Genomic DNA, 25,722 nt, shown 5'->3' on the forward strand with positions numbered 1-25,722 from the left:
AGGCTTACTCCTCCGTAACGCAGCGTATCAAAAGTGATACTGGAGTAAATGTAGTGAAGTGCTTCCTACTCACCTGCGGGGGACAGTACCACAAGCTTGTGGCATCGTGTTCAAAAAGGCTTGAGGCTGTAATTGCTGCCAAAGGTGGATGGGATTTCGTTTTAGTTTCTTTTAAATACATTTGCAATAATTAGGGAAACAAACAAAAAAAGTTTCACGTTGTCATTATGGAGTATTGTGTGTAGAATTTTGAGGGTGAAAATGAATGTGTTCCATTTTGGAATTAGGCTGGAATAATAATTTCAGTTAAACTGTACTGTGCAACACAAGTAATCATAATGTACGGTTATATCTACATGTGTATGTATATATATATATATATATATATATATATATATATATATATATATATATATATATATATATATATATATATATATATATAAAATTACACATTAATATAAAAAGTCATTTAAAAGTAAATTTCTATTGATGAAGTCAATGTCAGAACGTGAATCTCTCCCAACTCCTCATTCCAAGTTTGGCCTGCTGGTGGAGCTATTTTTTGTCCTGCGTGTGTGCGTGTGTGTGTGTGTGTGTGCATGTGTGTGAGGGCGTGTGAGGGGTTGGTCTTATTTCTAGACAAAAAGAAAGTGTGCGTGTGTGTGTTGATTATTTCCAGGAAGAGTCACCATGAGATCAGGTTAGTTCTACACACGTTTTATTTCCTGTACTTTACTGTTTAATACATGTACTTTACTTCTTAATACATGTATGATACTTTTTAATACATGTATGTTACTGTTTAATACATGTATGTTACTGTTTAATACATGTACTTTACTGTTAAATACATGTACGTTACTGTTTAATACATATACGTTACTTCTTAATACATGTATGTAACTTTTTAATACATGCACTTTATTGTTTAATACATGTACTTTACTGTTTAATACATGTTTGTTACTGTGAGGTACTTGTGTTTCTTCCCACACGTGTAACTTCTTAATACCTGATTGTTACTATTTAATATGTGCATGTTACTACTTAATACTTGTATGTTACTTTTTAATACATGTATGTTGCTTTTTAATACATGTGTATTACATACATACAAGTTACATACATGTATGTTACTTCTTAATACAAACCCCGTTTCCATGAGTTGAGAAATTGTGTTAGATGTAAATATAAACGGAATACAATGATTTGCAAATCCTTTTCAACCCATATTCAATTGAATGCACTACAAAGACAACATATTTGATGTTCAAACTCATAAACTTTATTTCTTTTTTTTGCAAATAATAATTAACTTAGAATTTCATGGCTGCAACACGTGCCAAAGTAGTTGGGAAAGGGCATGTTCACCACTGTGTTACTTGGCCTTTCCTTTTAACAACACTCAGTAAACGTTTGGGAACTGAGGAGACACATTTTTGAAGCTTCTCAGGTGGAATTCTTTCCCATTCTTGCTTGATGTACAGCTTAAGTTGTTCAACAGTCCGGGGGTCTCCGTTGTGCTATTTTAGGCTTCATAATGCACCACACATTTTCAATGGGAGACAGGTCTGGACTACAGGCAGGCCAGTCTAGTACTCGCACTCTTTTACTATGAAGCCACGTTGATGTAACACGTGGCTTGGCATTGTCTTGCTGAAATAAGCAGGGGCGTCCATGGTAACGTTGCTTGGATGGCAACATATGTTGCTCCAAAAGCTGTATGTACCTTTCAGCATTAATGGCGCCTTCACAGATGTGTAAGTTACCCATGTCTTGGGCACTAATACACCCCCATACCATCACACATGCTGGCAGATGGTTCTTTTCCTCTTTGGTCCGGAGGACACGACGTGCACAGTTTCCAAAAACAATTTGAAATGTGGACTCGTCAGACCACAGAACACTTTTCCACTTTGTATCAGTCCATCTTAGATGAGCTCAGGCCCAGCGAAGCCGACGGCATTTCTGGGTGTTGTTGATAAACGGTTTTCGCCTTGCATAGGAGAGTTTTAACTTGCACTTACAGATGTAGCGACCAACTGTAGTTACTGACAGTGGGTTTCTGAAGTGTTCCTGAGCCCATGTAGTGATATCCTTTACACACTGATGTCGCTTGTTGATGCAGTACAGCCTGAGGGATGGAAGGTCACGGGCTTAGCTGCTTACGTGCAGTGATTTCTCCAGATTCTCTGAACACTTTGATGATATTACGGAGCGTAGATGGTGAAATCCCTAAATTCCTTGCAATAGCTGGTTGAGAAAGGTTTTTCTTAAACTGTTCAACAATTTGCTCACGCATTTGTTGACAAAGTGGTGACCCTTGCCCCATCCTTGTTTGTGAATGACTGAGCATTTCATGGAATCTACTTTTATACCCAATCATGGCACCCACCAGTTTCCAATTTGCCTGTTCACCTGTGGGATGTTCCTAATAAGTGTTTGATGAGCATTCCTCAACTTTATCAGTATTTATTGCCACCTTTCCCAACTTCTTTGTCACTTGTTGCTGGCATCAAATTCTAACGTTAATGATTATTTGCACACAAAAAAATGTTTATCAGTTTGAACATCAAATATGTTGTCTTTGTAGCATATTCAACTGAATATGGGTTGAAAATGATTTGCAAATCATTGTATTCCGTTTATATTTACATCTAACACAATTTCCCAACTCATATGGAAACGGGGTTTGTATGTTACTTCTTAATGCATGATAGTTACATGTATGTTACTTCTTAATACATGACTGTTACATGCATGTTACTTCTTAATACATGATAGTTACATACATTTGTATTACTTCTTAGTACATGACTGTTACATACATGTATGTTACTTCTTAATACAAGATTGTTACATACATGTATGTTACTTCTTAATACAAGATTGTTACATACATGTATGTTACTTCTTAATACATGATTGTTAAATGTATGTTACTTCTTAATACATGGCAGTTACATACATTTGTATTGCTTCTTAGGACATGACTGTTACATACATGTATGTTACTTCTTAATGCATGATAGTTACATGTACGGTATGTTACTTCTTAATACATGACTGTTACATACATGCATGTTACTTGTTGTCTTGTCTTGATGACATCAAGGCCTGGATGGCCCTAAACTTCTTAAACTTCAATGAAAAGAAGACAGAAGTAATAGTGTTTGGACCTAGTGGTACCTGTGAGCTTCCCCCTGTTGACTTTGGCCCCTTGGCTTTGTACGTTAAGCCCATGTTTACCAACCTGGGTTTTCGTATTGACAGTGATTTTAAATTGGACCGTCAGATTGGCACAGTGGTGAAAGCCAGCTTTTTTTATTTACGTCAGCTGGCTAAGGTTAAAAACCTTCTTTCTAGGCAACAGTTTGAGACAGTAATCCATGCCTTTATTACATCTCGGCTGGATTACTGTAACGCTTTATATTTTGGAATTAGTCAGTCCTCCCTCTCACGTCTGCAGCTGGTCCAAAATGCAGCTGCCCGACTTTTAACAAACACAAGAAAAAGAGAGCACATTACTCCTGTTTTAGCCTCCCTCCACTGGCTGCCTGTGTCTTTTAGAGTCCATTTTTTAAAATTATCTTACTTGTTTTTAAATCCTTACATGGTCTTGCCCCACCTTACCTCTCTGAGCTGCTCCACCTCTATGCCCCCACCCGGTCCCTCAGGTCAGCTGATCAGCTGATCCTGGAGGTACCCAAATCCAAGCGTAAGCTCAGGGGGGACAGAGCCTTCTCTGTTGCGGGCCCCAAACTCTGGAATGATCTTCCACTTCATGTGAGACAGGCCCCTTCTTTGGCTATTTTTAAGACCCTTCTTAAAACCCATTTTTATTCACTGGCTTTTAACCCAGCATGAGACTTTAAACTGTTTTTAACTTTTAACTTTTTTAACTGCTTTTTATCTAACAAAATTGTTCTTAGGGTAATTTTGTATTTGCTTTTTTAATGTGTATTTTACTTCTGTTTTAAATTTTATTTTTTAGTCTGTCCTTTGCCTTTATTTCTTTGTGGTGTACAGCCCTTTGTTTTTCAACTGTGGTTGTTTTTAAAGGGCTTTATAAATAAAGTTGGTATGGTATGGTACTTATTAATACAAGATTGTTACATACATGTATGTTACTTCTTAATACATGATTGTTACATGCATGTTACTTCTTAATACATGATAGTTACATACATTTGTATTACTTCTTAGTACATGACTGTTACATACATGTATGTTACTTCTTAATGGATGATAGTTACATACATGTATGTTACTTCTTAATACATGACTGTTACATGCATGTTACTTCATAATACAAGATTGTTACGTATGTGTATGTTACTTCTTAATACATGATTGTTAAATGTATGTTACTTCTTAATACATGGTAGTTACATACATTTGTATTGCTTCTTAGTACATGACTGTTACATACGTGTATGTTACTTCTTAATGCATGATAGTTACATACATGTATGTTACTTCTTAGTACATGATTGTTACATACATGTACGTATGTTTCATGTTTCTTTATCACCCGAGTGGACTTTTCTGTCAGCGTTGTTCTACTTCAGTGCCAGCGTGCTCGCTTTAGTGCTTCAACGGTTTACCACCGACAGGAGAAAGTCAACTGCTTTTTACTATTTTTCAAATGCGTTTTGTTTTATTTTGAAAGAAACGCAGGAAGTCGCTGAGCATTAGTTTGTAACTCTTTTTTTTTTAGATGGAGCTTTTATGGAAAGGAGTGTTCCACCTTTTTGACCCCGACTTTTAAATGACAGAAGACTTCTAGATTAAAAAAACGACATTTATTATACTTTAAACGTTCCGTGTAAGAAAGAAGAATAACGTTTGTACATGGGCACTGTATTTTGTATCTTTGGCCTCGTTCTCGTTTAATCGCTGGTGTTGGACCTCATTAGGATCTAAAAGACGTCCATGTTCTTTGAGTGTTTCAAATGTGAAATGTGCCGCAGAGTCCCCGCACAAACGAGGCCTGTTCAAGTGGACTTCCTCCCCCGACGCCACTGGGAAGCCCGCGGGAGGCCGCAAATTCAAGCTTCCCAAATTCCCCAAATTATTGAAAAATGACAAAGTTGTGCAAAATGCCACCGCCGTTCCTGATGGACGCCCAGCCCCCGCACCTGCACCTGCACCCGCACCTGCACCTGCTCCTGAAGACGTCCAGCCTGTGACAGGTAGGATTAAAGACCCTGTGTTCAAAACCAAGGCCTTTTTCCCCATAGGAAATGCAATAATGTGAGAGACCAAAGACATTTTATAGATAGTTTTACGTGCAGAAAACAATGTGACATGGCAATTAGCAGCAAGAGCTACTGGAAGTGGCGGGGGAGGGGAAAGTCTGGGCTTCTCTGCTTAGGCTGCTGCCCCCGCGACCCCACCTCGGATAAGCGGAAGCAGATGGATGGTGGCAATGTACAATTTTAATTTGAAAAAAAACGGCGATGAGCACAACCTTCATACTTTTCTGCGAGTTTTTTCTCGAACTCAAGACTGTTTCTCGCTTTCTTTAACAAAGTGCACTGGCAACTTTCTATGGCGCTGTGGTGGATTATTTTCCAGTATTTAACTTTTTCCACATTTACAGTCTTATTCCAAAAGGGAATACATTCATTTTTTCCCTCAAAATTCGACACAAAATACCCCATAATAAAAATGTAAAAATAAAAATATTTTAATTTAGCAAATTTAGTTAAAGTAAAAAAAAGATGAAAAATCACATGTACATAAGTATTTAGAACAGGGATCTCAGAAACGTGTCAATTCCGGCCCGCGAGATGTTATTTTGCGGCCCCCACCTTATTATGAAAGTTTAATGTTAGTGCGGCCCGCGAGTTTTATATGAATGGCGCTTGATAGCGTTGTGTTATTTGGGTCCAAAATGGCTCTTTCAACATTCTGGGTTGCCTACCACTGCGTTAGTGGAAAAGCGGCAAATGAGTGAAAGCGACAGGGACGTTGCCACGGAGACGAGGGTTTTCTTACGTGCCCGGCTGCAGTCACACCGCGACACCTGTCCGTCAGTAATAACATCCCCGATAACCTGGACCAATTCAAACCGTTATTTGTTTTTTTTTATTGTTTAATTTGCATTGCCTCACACGATGAACACTACATATATTTCTATATGACGCCGGATAACACTCCGGGAGCCGACCGCCGTGTTGCTGTAGGGAGGAAAAGCGGAACGACACACATTGTGGAAATAATATTATTCTCCGTACGTCGGCTAAATACAAATATATTCCACAACCCCAAACATGTCTTTTTCAAAGCGTGCAGTGAAGAGAAAGGTTAGTGATGAGCAAAGAAAATTCCAGGAAAAGTGGGAGATGCAATATTTCTTTGTTGAGCACAGGGGCACCCCGATGTCTCTTATTTGCACAGAGAAAATTGCGGTGCACAAGGAATACAATTTGAAACGTCGTTATAAAACTAGACATGCTGAGGAGTATGCAAAAAATGTTTTAGGAAATGTCTTCTTGCAGATTCTGCAGCCAGTGGCCCCCAGGTAAATTCAGTTTGAGACCCCTGATTTAGAACCTTTGCTCAATACTTTTTAAATATATATTTTTATCTTTTATTTAAAATACATTTGCAAAAATTGTTGAACTTTTTTTTTTTTTACGTTGTTACATTTCTAGTTCTACTTCTACTAAGTGTTGTATTTGAGATTGTTTATAGTAGAGATGTCCGATATTTTCGGCCAACAAATGCTTTAAAATGTAATATCGGAAATTATCTGTATCGGTTTTTTTATTATCGGTATGTTGTTTTTTTTTTTGTTGTTTTTTTTATTAAATCAACATAAAAAACACAGGATACACTAACCCAAAAAATCTCCCTCCCACAAAAGGGTTGTTTCTTTCTGTTATTAATATTCTGGTTCCTACATTATATATCAATATATATCAATACAGTCTGCAAGGGATACAGTCCGTAAGCACACATGATTGTGCGTGCTGCTGGTCCACTAATAGTACTAACATTTAACAGTTAATTTTACTCATTTGTATTAATTACTAGTTTCTATGTAACTTTTTTTATATTGTTTTGCTTTCTTTTTTATTCAAGAAAATGTTTTTAATTTATTTATCTTATTTTATTGTATTAATCTTTAAAAAAAGGACCTTATCTTCACCATACCTGGTTGTCCAAATTAGGCATAATAATGTGTTAATTCCACGGCTGTATATATCGGTTTCGGTTGATATCGGTATCTGTAATTAAGAGTTGGACAATATCGGATATCGGCAAAAAGCCATTATCGGACATCCCTAGTTTATAGGGTTAGGCAAAATAAGTGCTCAACTTCAGCCTAAACCCTTTCGGTCTGTAAAATTGTCAGTTTATGAATTCATGGATGTAAAACTGTTTGTTTATCTTGCTGACCGAATAAATAATATACTAAACTAAACATATTATGGGGTATTTTGTGTGGAATTTTGAGGACGAAAATTATTTTTTTTCCATTTTGGGTGCAAAGTTGTAACATAACAAAATGTGGAAAAAATGAAGCGCTGTATTTAGTAGCTTAGCATAGAAAGACATTTTGTCTTCAAGGTTAATTTAAATGTCAAACCCATCTGATCTCCCAGTGGCGCTCACCTTTGAGCAACACCTTGGAGAACGCCACCTGAGCGAGGCCGGCCAGCTTCTACTCAACAGAGAGAATCGTCTCTTTGCGGACCGGCTTGAAGACGAGGCTGCCTCGGGACGCTGGAAGGAGGACGTTGACGCTCTGGCGGCAGACCTCAGAGCCCTGGAGGACGCCGTGCGGCAGACGCTGAGAGACTCCCTCAGCCCGGACCAAGCCGAGGCTCTGAAGTCGGCCGTGGTCTTCATGCAGCAGGAGGACAAGCAGGACCTGCTGTGGGAGAGCAGAGGTGGCACATCGCCCCCTTGGAGGCTCAGCAACTGGAGAGAAGTGCAGGAGAAAACGCTGCGCGGCCTGGTGGAGGAGCGCATGGAGGCGCCGGAGATGCCCGCCGAGAGCCCGGCGGGGCAGTCGTCCATCCAGGCGGACGTGCACGCCATGGGCCGGCAGATGAGGAGGGACCTCCTGCTGGTGGTGCAGCAGGTGAAGAAGTGCTACCCTGAGGGGGACGACATCTGCCAGCTGTACGCCAACCTCTACCACCAGACCTTCAGCGCCAGGCTCAGGAAGGTGGCCGACTTCGGTCTAGACGACCAGGACTGCACCTTCCTGCTGCGCTGGGTCAACGAGTACTACCCACAGTGAGTCTGGAGCACAACACCGACAACCATGTGGTCGCCAGGCCAACTGAAAAATAGATTTTCAGATAAATCGCGATTCTTTTTGGTAACAATTCTTAATCGATTCAAAGAAATCGCTTTTTTTTTTTTAAATAATCAATTCTGTTTAGGCACTCAGACAAATCATATTGTTGCTGTAGATGATCTATAAAACCCAGAACCAGTGAAGTTGTGTACATCGTAAATGAAAACCGAATACAATGAATGACTGAGCATTTTTTATACCCAATCATGGCACCCACCTGTTCCCAATTAGCCTGTTCACCTGTGGGATGTCCAAAATAAGTGTTTGATGAGCATTCCTCAACTTTCTCAGTCTTTTTTGCCACTTGTGCCAGCTTTTTTGAAACATGTTGCAGGCATCAAATTCCAAATGAGCTAATATTTGGAAAAAATAACAAAGTTTTCCAGTTTGAACATTAAATATCTTGTCTTTGTAGTCTTTAATTGAATATAAGTTGAAAATGATTTGCAAATCATTGTATTCTGGTTTTATTTACCATTTACACAACGTGCCAACTTCACTGGTTTTGGGGTTTGTACATCTGCTGTGCAGATTGACTTTAGAAAAGAGAAATATTGGATACTTCTCTTGTTGCCTTATTTGTATTTGACTCTATTAAATGTTTGGGTAGAATTTTCCCAGCAGGCACGAGGCATTGACACAACGTTGATTATGCGTACACGTCCTTTGAAACAACGTTGAAAAATAGTTGTATTTGTAAATTGAGACGACGTTGACGTTCAACGTTGTTGGTTGACCACATGACAAATCAAAGTCAGAAACCAACATTGTCAAAAAGCATATTTTTTTCAACATTGTATATTGGTTGGGAAATGACCAAAATTCAATGGTCAAATCAACATCAGAACACAACATTGATTAAATGTTGTCAAAAAGCATGTTGTTTCAACGTTGTATATTGGTTGGGAATGACCAAAGTTCAATGGTCAAATCGACGTCACAACCTGACATTGATTGAACGTTGTCAAAAAGCATGTTGATTCAACGTTGTATTTGTGTTGTAGAATATTGGTTGAGAAATTACCAAAATTCAATAGTCAAATCAACATCAAAACACGACATTGATTGAGCGTTGTCAAAAAGTATGTCGTTTCAACGTTGTTGGGAAATGACCAATTTTCAATAGTCAAATCAACGTCAGAACCCAACATTGAATAAACGTCAAAAAGCATGTCGTTTCAACGTTATGTCTGGGTTGGAAAATGACCAACTTTTAATGGTCAAATCAACGTTAGAACCTGATGTTGATTAAACGTCGTCAAAAAGCATGTTGTTTCAACGTATTTGTTGTAAAATATTGGTTGGGAAATGACCAGATTTCAATGGTCAAATCAACGTCAGAACCTGACATTGATTAAACGTCATCAAAAAGCATGTTGTTTAAACGTATTTGTTGTAAAATATTGGTTGGGAAATGACCAGATTTCAATGGTCAAATCAACGTCAGAACCTGACATTGATTAAACGTCATCAAAAAGCATGTTGTTTAAACGTATTTGTTGTAAAATATTAGTTGGGAAATGACCAATTTTCAATGGTCATCTCAACGTCAGAACCCAACATTGAATAAATGTCGTCAAAAAGCGTGTTTCAACGTTGAATTTGTGTTGTGGAATATTGTTTGGAAAATGACCAAATTTCAATGGTCAAATCAACGTCACAACCTGACATTGATTGAACGTCGTCAAAAAGCATGTTGTTTCAACGTTGTTGGGAAATGACCAATTTTCAATGGTCATCTCAACGTCAGAACCCAACATTGATTAAACGTCGTCAAAAAGCATGTCGTTTCAACGTTATGTTTGGGTTGGAAAATGACCAAATTTTAATGGTCAAATCAACGTTAGAACCTGATGTTGATTAAATGTCGTCAAAAAGCATGTTGTTTCAATGTATTTGTTGTAAAATATTGGTTGGGAAATGACCAAATTTTAATGGTCAAATCAACGTCACAACCTGACATTGATTAAACGTTGTCAAAAAGCATGTTGTTTCTACGTTGTATTTGTGTTGTAGAATATTGGTTGAGAAATGACCAAAAGTCACTGTTCAAATCAACATCACAACCTGACATTGATTGAGCGTCGTCAAAAAGCACGTTGTTTCAACGTTGTTGGGAAATGACCGAATTTTAATGGTCAAATCAACGTCAGAACCTGACATTGATTCAACGTCGTCAAAAAGCATGTTGTTTCAACGTTGTGTTTGAGTTGCTCAAAATCAGGACCTAATTCAACAAATTCTCCACGTTGTTTCGATGTCTCGTGCCTGCTGGGTTAATAAAGTTTTCTTTTTAGTAATGTAACAATCATACAACTGTCACATAGTGTTATTAAACTAAAGCATTGATGTTGAATCGAGAATCGATTGTTGATCGTATCGTTACGCCCGAGAATGGAATGGAATGGTGTGGTGTCCAAAGATTCACAGCCATAATAGTTGCTTGTTTACACCTGTAGTCCCAAGACATCAAAACACAAACACAGAAGGGCAATATGATGATATCATGTTGAAACACAGATACAAAACTAATTAAAATGAGTCAAGTGAAATAACCAATAGCAATTTTGCCTGAGTGAGCAACAAGATGAAATGTTCTCCGTGTGTCAGACTGCTTGAAGAACCGCAGCTGGCTGCCGACATCGACACCGAGGTTCTTCAAGAACTTCTACCTGAAGACTTGCTGTCGCCTCTGGAGGAGCAGTACCTGAGCAGACAACAGGTACTTCTGCACCTTCTCTGGGTTTTAACCATAAACACCACGAGAAACGGGTTAGCTCGTAGCGCAAATGTTGACATTTTCTACACCAGTGTTTTTCAACTGGGGAAATTATGCAACTTCACCTAATTGGTCCAAAAAAATATTTTTTGCAAATCAATAATTATAATAATGTGCCGTTGTCTAGTGCAGTGTTTTTCAACCTTTTTTGAGCCAAGGCACATTTTTTACGTTGAAAAAATGCGGAGGCACACCACCAGCGGAAATCATTAAAAAACAAAACTCAGTTGACAATAAAAAGTAATTGTCACAAGTGTTGGATATGACTTTAAACCAGGGGTGGGCAATTAATTTTTACCGGGGGCCGCATGAGCAACCCGAGCACTGCTGGAGGGCCACACCGACAATATTTCAATTAAATTTTGCTCAAATTATTTTTTATATACCGTAAGATAGATAATAATAATATTTTCATTTAACCTAACTTATCTTTATACAAAAGCAGATGGCTTTTGATGGTTTTATTTTTAACACTTTCTTACACAACACTTCCTGATGTATATTACAATACAAAAATTTCAATTTCTGTCACTTCATCCTGCATCCTCTTTGTTGTGAACGTAGCACGCCTGTAAGGTGATTGGCGAAGAAGGAAGAAGCGTTGCTGTTGCGGAAATGAGGAGTGAGGATTGGTTTTCCTTTTGGAAAGAACGAGATAAGTTGAGCTGTGTTAGTATAGGTTACTCAATAAAAGTTTAAAAAGAGCGTCAGGCTTGGTGTGCACTTCTTCTGGACGCTACAATTGATGTCACAAGTGGGATGAAATGCCTCCCAGTTCGCCTTGCCATCAAACCTGGGAGTCTTCATTGAGGGCGGAATTCCCCCCGTGACAAGCAGCGTGGCTGCACCTGTAAACGCTCTCTCTGTCTCTCTCTCTCTCTGTCTCTCTCTCTCTTTGCGGCGAGCTCCTCACGTGGCACGTACCTCCCGATGACGTAGCACACAAACAGTGCAGTAAGTTTTACTTCTGACACCAATTGTAGCGTCCAGAAGAAGTGCACACGAAGTCTGACGCTCTTTTTAAACTTTTATTGAGCAAGCTATACTAACACAGCTCAACATATCTCGTTCCTTCCACACGCACTTCTCCTCACTTCTCATTTACGCAACTCAAGAAGACAACATCTACTTCATCAGGTCGTTACACTATATTCTTTAAAGACAGCAACGTGTGTACCACAAATAAGCACACTGCTTTACCTTTACTTGGCAGTCCATGTCTTTTTTAAAACACGCCATTCGTCATCAACTTTTCTCTTTTTAGCGTCTTGGGGATAACCGGGCATCACTTGTCGCTGTGCGCCTTCCCTCACAGGACTTACGCACATATAACACTTTTCAAAATAAAAGCAGCACAGTTGTATTGCACGCACGACAAAGATGTTTTTTTTTAATTTATTTTGTATTTGTGATTGCCGCTGCGCGCACGTAATACAAATAACGCTTTTCAAAACAAAAGCAGCACCGTTGTATTGCACAGTCGAAATAGATACTTTTTAAAATTTATTTTGTAATTTATAATTGGCCTCACGCGGGCCGGACAGGGACGTACAAAGGGCCGGATGCGGCCCACGGGCCGCAGAATGCCCAGGTCTGCTTTAAACCATAACCAAGCATGCATCACTATAGCTCTTGTCTCAAAGTAGGTGTACTGTCATGACCTGTCACATCACGCCCTGACTTATTTGGAGTTTTTTGCTGTTTTCCTGTGTGTGGTGTTTTAGTTCTTGTCTTGCGCTCCTATTTTGGTGGCTTTTTCTCTTTGGTATTTTTCATGTAGTTTCATGTCTTCCTTTGAGCGATATTTCTCGCATCTACTTTGTTTTAGCAATCAAGAATATTTCAGTTGTTTTTATCCTTCTTTGTGGGGACATTGTTGATTGTAATGTCATGTTCAGATGTACATTGTGGACGCCGTCTTTGCTCCACAGTAAGTCTTTGCTGTCGTCCAGAATTCTGTTTTTGTTTACTTTGTAGCCATTTCAGTTTTAGTTTCTTTCTGCATAGCCTTCCCTAAGCTTCAATGCCTTTTCTTAGCGGCATTCACCTTTTGTTTATTTTTGGTTTAAGCATTAGACACCTTTTTACCTGCACCCTGCCTCCCGCTGTTCCCGACATCTACAAAGCAATTAGCTACCGGCTGCCACCTACTGATATGAAAGAGTATTACACGGTTACTCTGCCGAGCTCTAGACAGCACCGACACTCAACAACAACACATCATTTGCAGACTATAATTACTGGTTTGCAAAAACTATTTTTAAACCAAATAGGTGAAATTAGATAATCTCTCACGGCACACTAGTGTGGTCTAAAAACACTGGTCTAGTGCAGTGTTTTTCAACCTTTTTTGGTATGTAAAATGTATGTAACGCTTAAACCAAAAATGAAGAAAAGGCAAGTCCCGCTAGGAAAAGGCACTGAAGCATAGGGATAGCTATGCAAAGCAAAAGTAAAACTGGCTACTTTGTAAACAAAAACAGAATGCTGGACGACAGCAAAAACTTACAGCATGTGGAGCGGAGACGGCGTCCACAAAGTACATCCGTACATGACAATGAAGGATAGCGTACGCACAATTTAAATAGTCTTGATTGCGAAAACAAAGCAGGTGTGGGCAATAGCACTCAAAGGAAGGCGTGAAGCTGCTACGGGAGAACACCAACAAAACAGGAAGGGTCACCAAAATAACAGCGCAAGACAGGAACTAAAGCATTACACACAGGAAACAACAAACTCAAAATAAGGCATGACAACCTGGTGGAGTTTCATTTTTTAACCTTTTCTGCTGGTGATGTGCCTCCGTATTTTCTTTATGAAAAAAAATGGGCCTTGGCTCAAAAAAGGTTGAAAAACGCTGTTCTACACCAACAAAGCAAGCATGCAAACGTTGGCATGTTCTTGTCAATGAGATTCTAGTGACTTTGTCGTGACGGTTGTCGTTGGCGTTCAGAGGGAGCTGACCACGTACATCGGACGCATCCTGGACGGGGCCCAGGAGGCGTGGGTGAAGGGGGAGGAGCCCCCCAGGGAAGACGGCTGCCACGTCAGTCATGTGGCCTACGACGTCATCCAGGTAGTTGTAGTCCACAGCAGGACTAGACGGTCGATGCTAACCAAGACGTCGTTTGTCCGCAGCTGGTTAACGGTGCGGTGACGGTGGCGGAGAAGGTGGTGGGTGACCTGCAGAAGGCGCAGAGCCTGACCTGCCCACTGCAAGATTGGCTGCGCAGGTACGCCGCGCCGTCCTCCAAATAGCCCGCGTCGTCACTGTGGCGACGATCACACTCACCGCCGTGACTCCTTGTTGTCGTGCAGGTTCCGAGCGTTCCAGGTGGTCGTCATCAAGCGCAACAAGACAAACAGCGTGGCCTTCGTCAAAGCCAACCTGGGCTGCGTGGCTCAGTTCAGGTAAGGAATGTTGTTTTGGAAGTAGGATTGTAGCAACATCTGTGTGTGTGTGTAGTCCAGTTCATAAGTCTGTGTACTAATGTGTGTGTCTGTATATCAATCTGTGTGTGTGTAGTCCAGTTCATAAGTCTGTGTACTAATGTGTGTGTCTGTATATCAATGTGTGTGTGTGTGTGTAATCAGATCTGTGTGTGTTTTAAGTTGTTTGTCTGTATTATGATTTGTCCGTGTGTAAAAGTATCTGTCTGTTCTTATCAGTTGTCTGTGTAAAAAAAAAAAATAGGTCTGTCCGTATAATGATTTGTCTGTGTGTAAAAAAAAATAAATATCTGTCCGTACTATGATTTGTCTGTGTGTAAAAAAAAAAAAAAATGTCTGTCTATACTATGATTTGTCCGAGTGTAAAAAAAAAAGTTTGTCCGTATTATGATTTGTCTGTGTGTAAAAAAAAAAAAAAAAAAAGGTCTGTCCGTATTAGGATTTGTCCGTGTGTAAAAAAAAATGTTTGTCCGCATTATGATTTGTCTGTGTGTAAAAAAATGTGTTGTCCGTATTATGATTTGTCCGTGTGTAAAAAAATGTGTTAGTATTATGATTTGTCCGTGTGTAAAAACTGTTTGCCCGTATTATGATTTGTCTGTGTGTAAAAACTGTTTGCCCGTATTATGATTTGTCTGTGTTTAAAAAAAAATATAGGTCTGTCCGTATTAGGATTTGTCCGTGTGTAAAAAAAAAAAAAATGTCTGTCCGTATTATGTCTGTGTAAAAAAAAAAGTCTGTCCGTATTATGATTTGTCAGTGTGTAAAAAATATCTGTTTGTCCTTATGTTTTGTCCGTGTGTAAAAAAAAAAAATGTTGTCCGTATTACGATTTGTTCGTGTGTAAAAAATATATATACAGTATATATATGTCTGTCTGTATTATAATTTGTCTGTGTGTAAAAAAAAATGTGTTGTCTGTACTATGAATTGTCTGTGTGTAAAAACTGTTTGCCCGTATTATGATTTGTGTGTGTGTAAAAAAAAAAAATTGGTCAGTCCGTATTATGATTTGTCCGTGTGTAAAAAAATATCTGTTTTTCCGTATTATGATTTGTCTTTTTGTAAAAAAAAAAAAAAAAGCTGTTCGTCCTTAATATTTGTCGGTGTGTAAAAAAAAATGTCTGTCCGTAGTATGATTTGTCTGTGTGTAAAAAAATATGTCCATCTTATGATTTGTCTGTGTGTCTTATGTTTTTGTCGGTATTATTATTCGTCTGTGTGTAAAACAAAAATTTGTCTGTCCGTATTACAATTTGTCTATGTGTAAAAAACATATATTTTTGTCCGTATTATGATTTGTCTGTGTAAAAAAAAAATTGTCTGTCCGTATTAGGATTTGTCTGTGTGTAAAGAAACATATTTTTGTCCGTATTATGATTTGTCTGTATGTAAAAAAAAAGTATCTGTCTGTCCGTATTAGGATTTGTTAGTGTATAAAAAAGTATGTCTGTCCGTATTAGGATTTGTTAGTGTATAAAAAAGTATGTCTGTCCGTAGTATGATTTGTTTCTGTGTAAAAAAAATAAATCTGTCCGTCGGCGTGTAGGTAAAAAAAAAAAAATGTGTGTGCACATCTAAGTGTGTGTGAAGCAGCAACCCTCTATTAGCTGTCTTTTTACACCTGACTTTTGTGACACTTCTGCCTGTACAGCCATTTAAACGTGTAAAAGGATTTGACTGCCACTCCCCCTTGCCCTTCCTCATACTCACCACTAGACAGACAAATCATAATATGGACAACTTAAAACGCACACACACAGATCTGTTTACACACACACACACACACACACACACATTGAGATACAGACACACACATTAGCAGGCAGACATGTGAACTGGATTACAGATGCACAGATTGAGATACGTGTTTGCAAATAATCTTGCTACAATATTTCCACATGTTAACCTTTATCTTTGCTTTCCTCTCATCCATTCATTCATCCATCCATCCATCCATCTATGATGCACTCAGGGACTTCCTGGTGAAGAAGAGCTGTTTGTTCCCGGGAGAAGTTGGGGAAAGTTGTCAGAGTGTTTTAAGTGACATCAAGCAATGCTCACACGAGTACTTACTGAGCACCGTTCACAAGAACCTAGAGGTAGTACACACAAACACGGCGTACTACGTATGTACGGTACAGTGGTACTTGGCTTTTTTTCTTGCTAATCTGTTCCGAAATGGCCACCGAAATTAACCTGCATGCTTTGCTACGGGGCTCTATTTTCTACTCTGTCGCGTTTCTCACCTTCTTTGTCAGAGGGCTGGCACTTGCAACTTTCTTCGGCCCCATTGTGAATCAGTTGTACCGAGGTACCACTTTACCGTACAACATTGTACGCTTCAATGTTGCGGGGTGCGGCTTCATGAATGAACATAGAAATCCAACCTTGTGACTGTCCCCTGTCACCATGGCAACGCAGCCTCACTACCGTAAACTTGGAACCAAGGACTGGTTGAAGAAGTCGCCCTTTGACGGCCTGCGTAACTGCCTGGACGGGGAGATGACACTTCTTCAGGGTACATCAGACTCATGTCACAAGGTACATCTGGTGTTATGTTTAGATCTAATATCAATATCGACATCCGTCTTTTATCTTCATCACCATAATCGGGCTATGCGGGGATCCTCGCAGGGTAAAGGCAAATCGAAAAGATAAGAAGGCCCAAAACCATAAAAACGTTTATGAACCTTAAGAAGAACCTTAGAATCAATCCTGAAACACACAGGGAGACAATGCAGTGATTTTAAAAACTGGTGTAATATGGGCCCACCTTCTGGTCTTTATCAGGGCATGTGCGGCTGAATTTTGGAGTAATTAAAGGAGTACACTTAGTCAGCCTGTTGTTCACTATTCTTCATTTATTTTAAATTGCCTTTCAAATGTCTATTCTTGGTGTTGGCTTTTATCAAATAAATTTCCCCCCAAAATGCGACTTATACTCCAGTGCGACTTATATATGTATTTTTCCTTCTTTATTATGCATTTTCGGCCGGTGCGACTTATATTCCGAAGCGACTTATACTCAGAAAAATACGGTATATTATTTATAAAGCAAGTTTGAGTATCATTGGCAAATTTTCACCTAGTCCTGGCCTTGGCGTGCTGCCCACCTTGGCACGCATATATGTGTCCTCTTTTTGGGATTTCAGAATATGGTCAGCCTAGGAAACATACACAATTAGCTAAAAAGCTAGCATAAAATGTTAGCATGATCGGATAAGAGGAAATACCAAAATGCGCCATTTGTACGTGTAAACATACAAAATTAGCTAAAAAGCTAGTATAAAATGTATAAATGAGTACAAAGCTAGTATATTAGCATGCTAGCGGATCGGTAGTTTGTGAGTTCAAACCCCGGCCGTGTCATACCAAAGACTATGAAAATGGGACTCATTACCTCCCTGCTTGGCACTCAGCATCAAGGGTTGGAATTGGGGGTTAAATCATCAAAAATGATTCCCGGGCGCGGCCACCGCTGATGCTCACTGCTCCCCTCACCTCCCAGGGGGTGATCAAGGGTGATGGGTCAAATTCAGAGAATAATTTCGCCACACCTAGTGTGTGTGTGACAATCATTGGTACTTTAACTTAACTAAAGCATCAAAAATCATGGTTTTTAGGGAATGTATCTTTTTAAACTATTCAGAGCGTGGCGACTGATTGGCTGTCGCGCTGCATTTCAGGAGCTGATCGGTCAGCTTCACCAGGAGGTGGCGCTGAAGTACGTGCGGCGGCTCCTGAGCGGAGAGCTGAAACTGAAGGACAAGGAGCGGCAGTATCAGGCCTGCCTCACCTTGGAGGAGAACGCCGAGAGTCTACACGACGTGTTCTTCAAACATGTAAGACGTTGTGGACAAAGCTGTGAGAGCAGGTGCTCGTACGAGACGAGTCTGACATGACCACTCTGTGACCTCAGGGCTCCGAGGAGGCGTGGCTTAAGGAGGTCCTCAGCATGATGGCGGGAGTGCTGAAATGTCAGGATATCCCTGCCATCCAGATGCAAGTGGCCCTCCTGGGAACCACCTGTGCTGACCTCAGGTGACCTTTCCATGACCTAACACTTCTTGGGTTTCTCTCCCACTATTTATGTGGTCCTTTTTATTACCACGACTGGACAGTTGGTTTGCTTAAATGCAATATTTTTTATACATTATAAACAACCCAACACATGAAAACTCTTAATGACGATAAACAAATGAGATAGAGTCCTGCTGTAGGAGCACTTGCATTCAGAGAAGGAGCTACACCCTGTTTAGATAGCAGTTTCAGGCATTGGTAACAAAATGTGGATTGTTACCATCATAGCTTGATCGTCAGAGATGTTTGGTTATGTAATCTGTGATATTTCTACCTGAATAAAAGCATCCGATATTCTGTAGATTACATGTTAATAATAATAATAATAATAATGGATTAGATTTATATAGCGCTCTTCTAGACACTCAAAGCGCTTCACAGAGAAGTGAGAACTAGAGATGCCGATAAATGCTTTAAAATGTACTATCGGAAATTATCGGTATCTGTTTCAAAAAGTAAAATTTATGACTTTTTAAAACACCGCTGTACGGAGCGGTACACGGACGTAGGGAGAAGTACAGAACGCCAATAAACCTTAAAGGCACTGCCTTTGCGTGCCGGCCCAGTCACTTAATATTTACGGCTTTCACAAACACACAAGTGAATGCAAGGCATTCTTGGTCAACAGCCATACAGGTCACACTGAGGGTGACCGTATAAACAACTTTAACACTGTTACAAATATGCGCCACACTGTGAACCCACACCAAACAAGAATGACAAACACATTTCGGGAGAACATCCGCACCGTAACACAACATAATCACAACAGAACAAATACCCAGAACCCCTTACAGCACTAACTCTTCCGGGACGTTACAATATACACCCCCCGCTACCACTTCAATAATAAATATGGCAGTGCCATGTTGGCATTTTTTTCCATAACTTGAGTTGATTTATTTTGGAAAACCTTGTTACATTGTTTAATGCATCCAGCGGGGCATCACAACAAAATTAGGCATAATAATGTGTTAATTCCACGACTGTATATATCGGTATCGGTTGATATCGGAATCGGTAATTAAGAGCTGGACAATATCGGAATATCGGATACCGGCAAAAAAGCCATTATCGGACATCTCTAGTGAGAACCCATCATTCATTCACACCTGGTGGTGGTAAGCTACTCTCATAGCCACAGCTGCCCTGGGGTAGACTGACGGAAGCGTGGCTGCCAGTTGGATCATCATTCATTCACCATGAATACCATGATTTGATTAACGTGGACCCCGACTTGAACAAGTTGAAAAACTTAATGGGGTGTTACCATTTAGTGGTCAATTGTACGGAATATGTACTGTACTGTGCAATCTACTAATACAAGTTTCAATCAATCAACACCAGTGTGAGCGGCACTGGGGGCAAGGGTGAAGCGTCCTGCCCAAGGAGCGAACCTGCAACCCTTTCAGGTTTCTGGCACGGCTGCTCTACCCACTACGCCATGCCGCCCTGTTTTTGTTGAACACGTTAATGGTCTTCATATCTCTGCATGACAATATTTTAACCTTCTCTATTGATTAATAACATGTAATATTCAGCCTGCTAAATATTCTGTACATTCTGATACTATCAGTCAGACTATAGACTTTATTTCACTCTGACAGAAATCATTGATATAGGTAGAAATATCACAGATTACATAACAAAACATCTTTAAATAAGTATAGTCGTAATGTAATTTTCTGTTTTGTTATGTAGTCAGACCGGACGTGACACCTTTATTGTGATTGGACTGAGAAGGTGTCTTGACGACGGGAAAGTCTCCGATAAAATATGACTCGAGTGTAACAATCTACATTTGATGTCAATAATGCACTCAACTGTAATCCAAACACGGATGTTAAGTTCCACCTCTCTGAGTGAAGTACATTTGCCACCTGTAGGTGTTTCCATTAAAGGGCGTTTTGCGTCAAGAGCCGTGATTCTCTGGAAATCTCGTCCTGCGAGACTCCGTTTTGAGGAAGACGGAGGCTCTGCGTTTCCGTGGTTTTGGAGCTGTGATTGCAATGGCAGCCACAGCTCTTGCCGTGATTGTGGATAAAAGACTGAGGCAGCGGGTGATCGCTCGAAAGCAACGTCCTTACCTACGGCAGCGGCCACGGACAAGGGTTCTTTTTTGGTGAATGAGGGATTCACAAACAATTTGTGGTTTCAAGGGCCCCCTCGACATTTTTCGGGCATGTGGGTCTATCTAACATAATAGTGAGAGTCCAGTCCGTAGTGGATCTAACATAATAGTGAGAGTCCAGTCCATTGTGGATCTAACATAATAGTGAGAGTCCAGTCCATAGTGGATCTAACATAATAGTGAGAGTCCAGTCCATAGTGGATCTAACATAATAGTGAGAGTCCAGTCCATAGTGGATCTAACATAATAGTGAGAGTCCAGTCCATAGTGGATCTAACATAATAGTGTGAGTCCAGTCCATTAAGGATCTAGCATAATAGTGAGAGTCCAGTCCATAGTGGATCTAACATAATAGTGTGAGTCCAGTCCATTAAGGATCTAGCATAATAGTGAGAGTCCAGTCCATAGTGGATCTAACATAATAGTGAGAGTCCAGTCCATAGTGGATCTAACATAATATTGTGAAAGTCCAGTCCATAGTGGATCTAACATAATAGTGAGAGTCCGGTCCATAGTGGATCTAACATAACAGTGAGAGTCCAGTCCATAGTGGAGCTAACATAATAGTGTGAGAGTCCAGTCCATAGTGGATCTAACATTATAGTGTGAGTCCAGTCCATTAAGGATCTAGCATAATAGTGAGAGTCCAGTCCATAGTGGATCTAACATAATAGTGTGAGTCCAGTCCATAGTGGATCTAACATAATAGTGTGAGAGTCCAGTCCATAGTGGATCTAACATTATAGTGAGAGTCCAGTCCATAGTGGATCTAACATAATAGTGAGAGTCCAGTCCATAGTGGATCTAACATAATATTGTGAAAGTCCAGTCCATAGTGGATCTAACATAATAGTGAGAGTCCAGTCCATAGTGGATCTAACATAATAGTGAGAGTCCAGTCCATAGTGGGGCCAGCAGGAAACCGTCCCGAGCGGAGACGGGTCAGCAGCGCAGAGATGTCCCCAACCGATGCACAGGCGAGCGGTCCACCTGGGGTCCCGACTCTGGACAGCCAGCACTTTATCCATGGCCACCGGACCCGTGCCCCCCCTTCCACAAGGGAGAGGGGGGCAGAGCAGAAAAGAAAAGAAACGGCAGATCAACTGGTCTAAAAAGGGGGTCTATTTAAAGGCTCGAATATACAAATGAGTTTTAAGATGGGACTTTTTGTGGAAACACTTGAACATCATTACCATGACCAGGTTCTTGATGCTGTATTTAGGGTTTGCACGTTTCTAGGAGTAATGGAAACGCAGCTACTGAAGTGTGTCGCAGAAGGACGATGGAAACACTTTTCCCGCATTTACAGGGCGGTCTCTTGGTCTCGCTTCCAATTGGTCGGCCGGGGGTAGCGAGGCGGCCCACATGGCCCGAACAATGTCGAGGGGGCCCTTGAATCCACAATTTGTCCGTCAATTCCTCGTGCACAGTTCTCTCCCAGAAACCCCTTCTTCACGGCCGCTGCCGTACGTAAGGACGTTGCCTTTGAGCGAAACCTCCGTCTTCTATCCACAATCACGCCAACAGCTGTGGCACAGCTCCGAAAACCACGGAATGGCGGGAGGAGATTCTGCGAGGATTACAGCTCATGGCGCTAAAGACAAACTGCTCGTGTTGACCAGCCCTTCCTCAGTGTTTTGTCCTTCTCTCCGCAGTGAAAAACATGTGCTGTCTCTGCTAAAGCTCAAGAACAACCTCACCAAGGAGGACAGAAACAGCGTCCTAGCGATTATGTCGGAGATCCACAACGGTACCGCCGAATCTCGGCCTTTTTTCTCCCGACTTTAGGTCAAATAGTGGGCGAGCGTGCCAGATAGTGGGTCATATGGTGCTAACATCTGGTTGTTACGGTCAGCTGCATGATTGTGTGAGTGTGTCTTTTATTTTGTACAATTCCGTTTCTATTTATGTTGCAGATGTTACGTCAATAAACACAAGTGACGATAAAAGTTGTTGAGCAGGGGAATTTCCCCCTCATTAGACTAGTGTCAACATGAAACCGGCCCGCCTCGGGTGTAATTCGTGGCTTTGAATCCTGGAGGCTGACTCACCAGCATCACCGGCAGTCAAACGTGCCGCCAACAATTCCCGGAAATCATTGAGCGGGAATAGGAGGCAAACATGTCTGCCCGAAGCGTTTCCCAGTTTATTATTCCTGTTGTCAATTTCCCCCAAGGTTGCCGCGAGTGACTGCGGCGTTTCCTTCCAAAGTGCTTCTGACTCGGTGCTCGCCGGCAGGAAGGAGGGACTTATTCAAGACCACGGAGGTCGGAGGTGCAAGTTCCGTTCAGATAAGAAGAGAATGAACAACTCATTAAAGCAGCGGGGGAGGGGAAGCCCGGGTTGGGCGCCAATGGGAGGATGGAGCCTGGAAATTCCTAAATTACGGCAAAGCGTGACTGCGTACTCGTTTGTTTAAAAAAAAGTCTAATCTTTTGGCCGGGGGCCAAAAGCCTACTGCATGTAAAGTAAACAACTGCATGTAAAGTAACCAACTAACTATATATATATATATATATATATATATATATATATATATATATATATATATATATATATATATATATATATAATAGTCAAGGTTACTGTGGTTTATTCGTTATACAGTGCTCAATACCAGGGTAGAGCGGAATATACCTTAGGTCAGGGATTTCATCCCTACAAGCCTGTTCCGCAGTTTTCAATCAATCAATCGATGTTTATTTATATAGCCCTAAATCACAAGTGTCTCAAAGGGCTGCACAAGCCACAACGACATCCTCGGTACAGAGCCCACATACGTCCCCAGTGGGACGCCGATGTGAATGACTATGACAAACCTTGGAGAGGACCGCATATGTGGGTAAACCCCCCCCCCCTCTAGGGGAGACCGAAAGCAATGGATGTCGAGTGGGTCTGATATAATATTGTGAAAGTCCAGTCCACAGTGGATCCAACACATCAGCGAAAGTCCAGTCCATAGTGGGGCCAGCAGGAAACCGTCCCGAGCGGAGACGTGTCAGCAGCGCAGAGAGGTTTTCCTGCTCTTTTTTTTCCTGGTCTCATCATGGCGGCACAGAAGCAAGGCACTACAGTGTAACAATGGCCACACCCCCATGTAATGTACCCTATATATATATATATATATATATATATATATATATATATATATATATATATATATATATATATATATATATATATATATATATATATATATATATATATATATATATATGTTAGGTCAAGCCTGTTTTGAAGGTTTCCCTGCTCTTCAGGGGATTTTATTGAAGTGTCTGTGGTTGTTACACATATATATATATATATATATATATATATATATATATATATATATATATATATATATATATATATATATATATATATATATATATATATATATATATATATACACACACATACATATATATATATATCCATCCATTTTCTACCGCTTATTCCCTTCGGGGTCGCGGGGAGCGCTGGAGCCTATCTCAGCTACAATCGGGCGGAAGGCGGGGTACACCCTGGACAAGTCGCCACCTCATCACAGTGCCAACACAGATAGACAGACAACATTCACACTCACATATGTATGTGTATATATGTGTGTGTGTATATATATATATATATATATGTGTGTGTGTGTGTATATTTACACATATATATATATATATATATATATATATATATATATATATATATATATATATATATATATATATATATATATATATATATATATATATATATATATATATATGTATGTGTGTGTGTGTGTGTGTGTGTGTGTGTGTATATATATATACATATATATATGTGTGTGTGTGTATATATATATACATATATATGTATGTGTATATATATATATATATATATATATATATATATATATGTATATGGGGACGGTGTGGCGAAGTTGGTAGAGTGGCCGTGCCAGCAATCGGAGGGTTGCTGGTTACTGGGGTTCAATTCCCACCTTCTACCATCCTAGTCACGTCCGTTGTGTCCTTGGGCAAGACACTTCACCCTTGCTCCTGATGGGTGCTGGTTAGCGCCTTGCATGTGTGTGTGAATGTGGAAATACTGTCAAAGCGCTTTGAGTACGTTGAAGGTAGAAAAGCGCTATACAAGTATAACCCATTTATCATTTATTATTTTTATATATATATATATATATATATATATATATATATATATACATATATATATATATGTATATATATATTAAATTGATATAATGAATATATAAGTAATCTGGTCAGAATGCCTCCCGGGGTAGGTGTTTAGGGCACGTCGACTGGTAGGAGAAGACCCAGGTAACGTCTCCTAGCTGGCCTCTGGAATCCCTGGGAAGAGCTGGACGAAGTAGCTGGGGAGAGGGAAGTCTGGGCTTCTCTGCATAGGCTGCTGCCTCCGCGACCCGACTTCGGGTAAGCGGAAAAGATGGCTGGATATACAGTAGATCGATAGTACTTCATTGATTCCTTCAGGAGAGCTCCCTCAGGAAAATTAAAATATATATATATATATATAATTAATATTAATATGTAAAAGTTTGACTCCTACTTTGTTTACTTCAGTGACAACCTTAAAGTTTTGTAATCAACCAGAAATATCAAGCAGCTAAAATGTGCCAAACAATGCGTAAGTGTGCAGAGAGTTTTGCAAGTTTCCCATCATGCATTGTAATGGATTTAAATAAGTGTCATTTTAAGTTTTTCTATTGTTCTTGGACATATTTTATAATATCCACAAAGTTCAGTAAGCAGGCTGAGTTGACATTTTTTGTTGGTTGCTTTTTATTGTTTTGTTTTTTTATTCACGGCATGACTAGGGACGGTTGTTTGGGTTGGGTCATATAAGTTTATGCTGTGCCAGTTCAAACCACAATTCATGGTAATTTACTTTATTTACTCACATTGTCCACAAAATGGAGGCAAATGTTGCTGCTTGTTAGTCAGTTATAGTCCGGAA

At 40.1% G+C, this 25,722-nt stretch overlaps 1 protein-coding gene across 1 annotated transcript; it reads left to right on the top strand.

Moving 5' to 3' along the window:
• The first annotated feature begins 687 nt into the window (after window positions 1-687).
• Window positions 688-22,705, top strand: LOC133641165 (tumor necrosis factor alpha-induced protein 2-like). The gene is made up of 12 exons (XM_062035092.1): window positions 688-703; window positions 4,977-5,198; window positions 7,620-8,259; window positions 10,934-11,045; window positions 14,056-14,178; window positions 14,241-14,335; window positions 14,421-14,513; window positions 16,528-16,654; window positions 16,977-17,096; window positions 18,242-18,397; window positions 18,475-18,596; window positions 22,422-22,705. The coding sequence occupies exons 1-12, from the start codon at window positions 694-696 to the stop codon at window positions 22,552-22,554; spliced, it is 1,953 nt and encodes a 650-aa protein (XP_061891076.1). The 5' UTR covers window positions 688-693; the 3' UTR covers window positions 22,555-22,705.
• Window positions 22,706-25,722: the final 3,017 nt, after the last annotated feature.

The sequence above is a fragment of the Entelurus aequoreus genome, linkage group LG23, assembly GCF_033978785.1.
Source record: "Entelurus aequoreus isolate RoL-2023_Sb linkage group LG23, RoL_Eaeq_v1.1, whole genome shotgun sequence".
Classification (NCBI taxonomy): Eukaryota; Metazoa; Chordata; class Actinopteri; order Syngnathiformes; family Syngnathidae; genus Entelurus; species Entelurus aequoreus.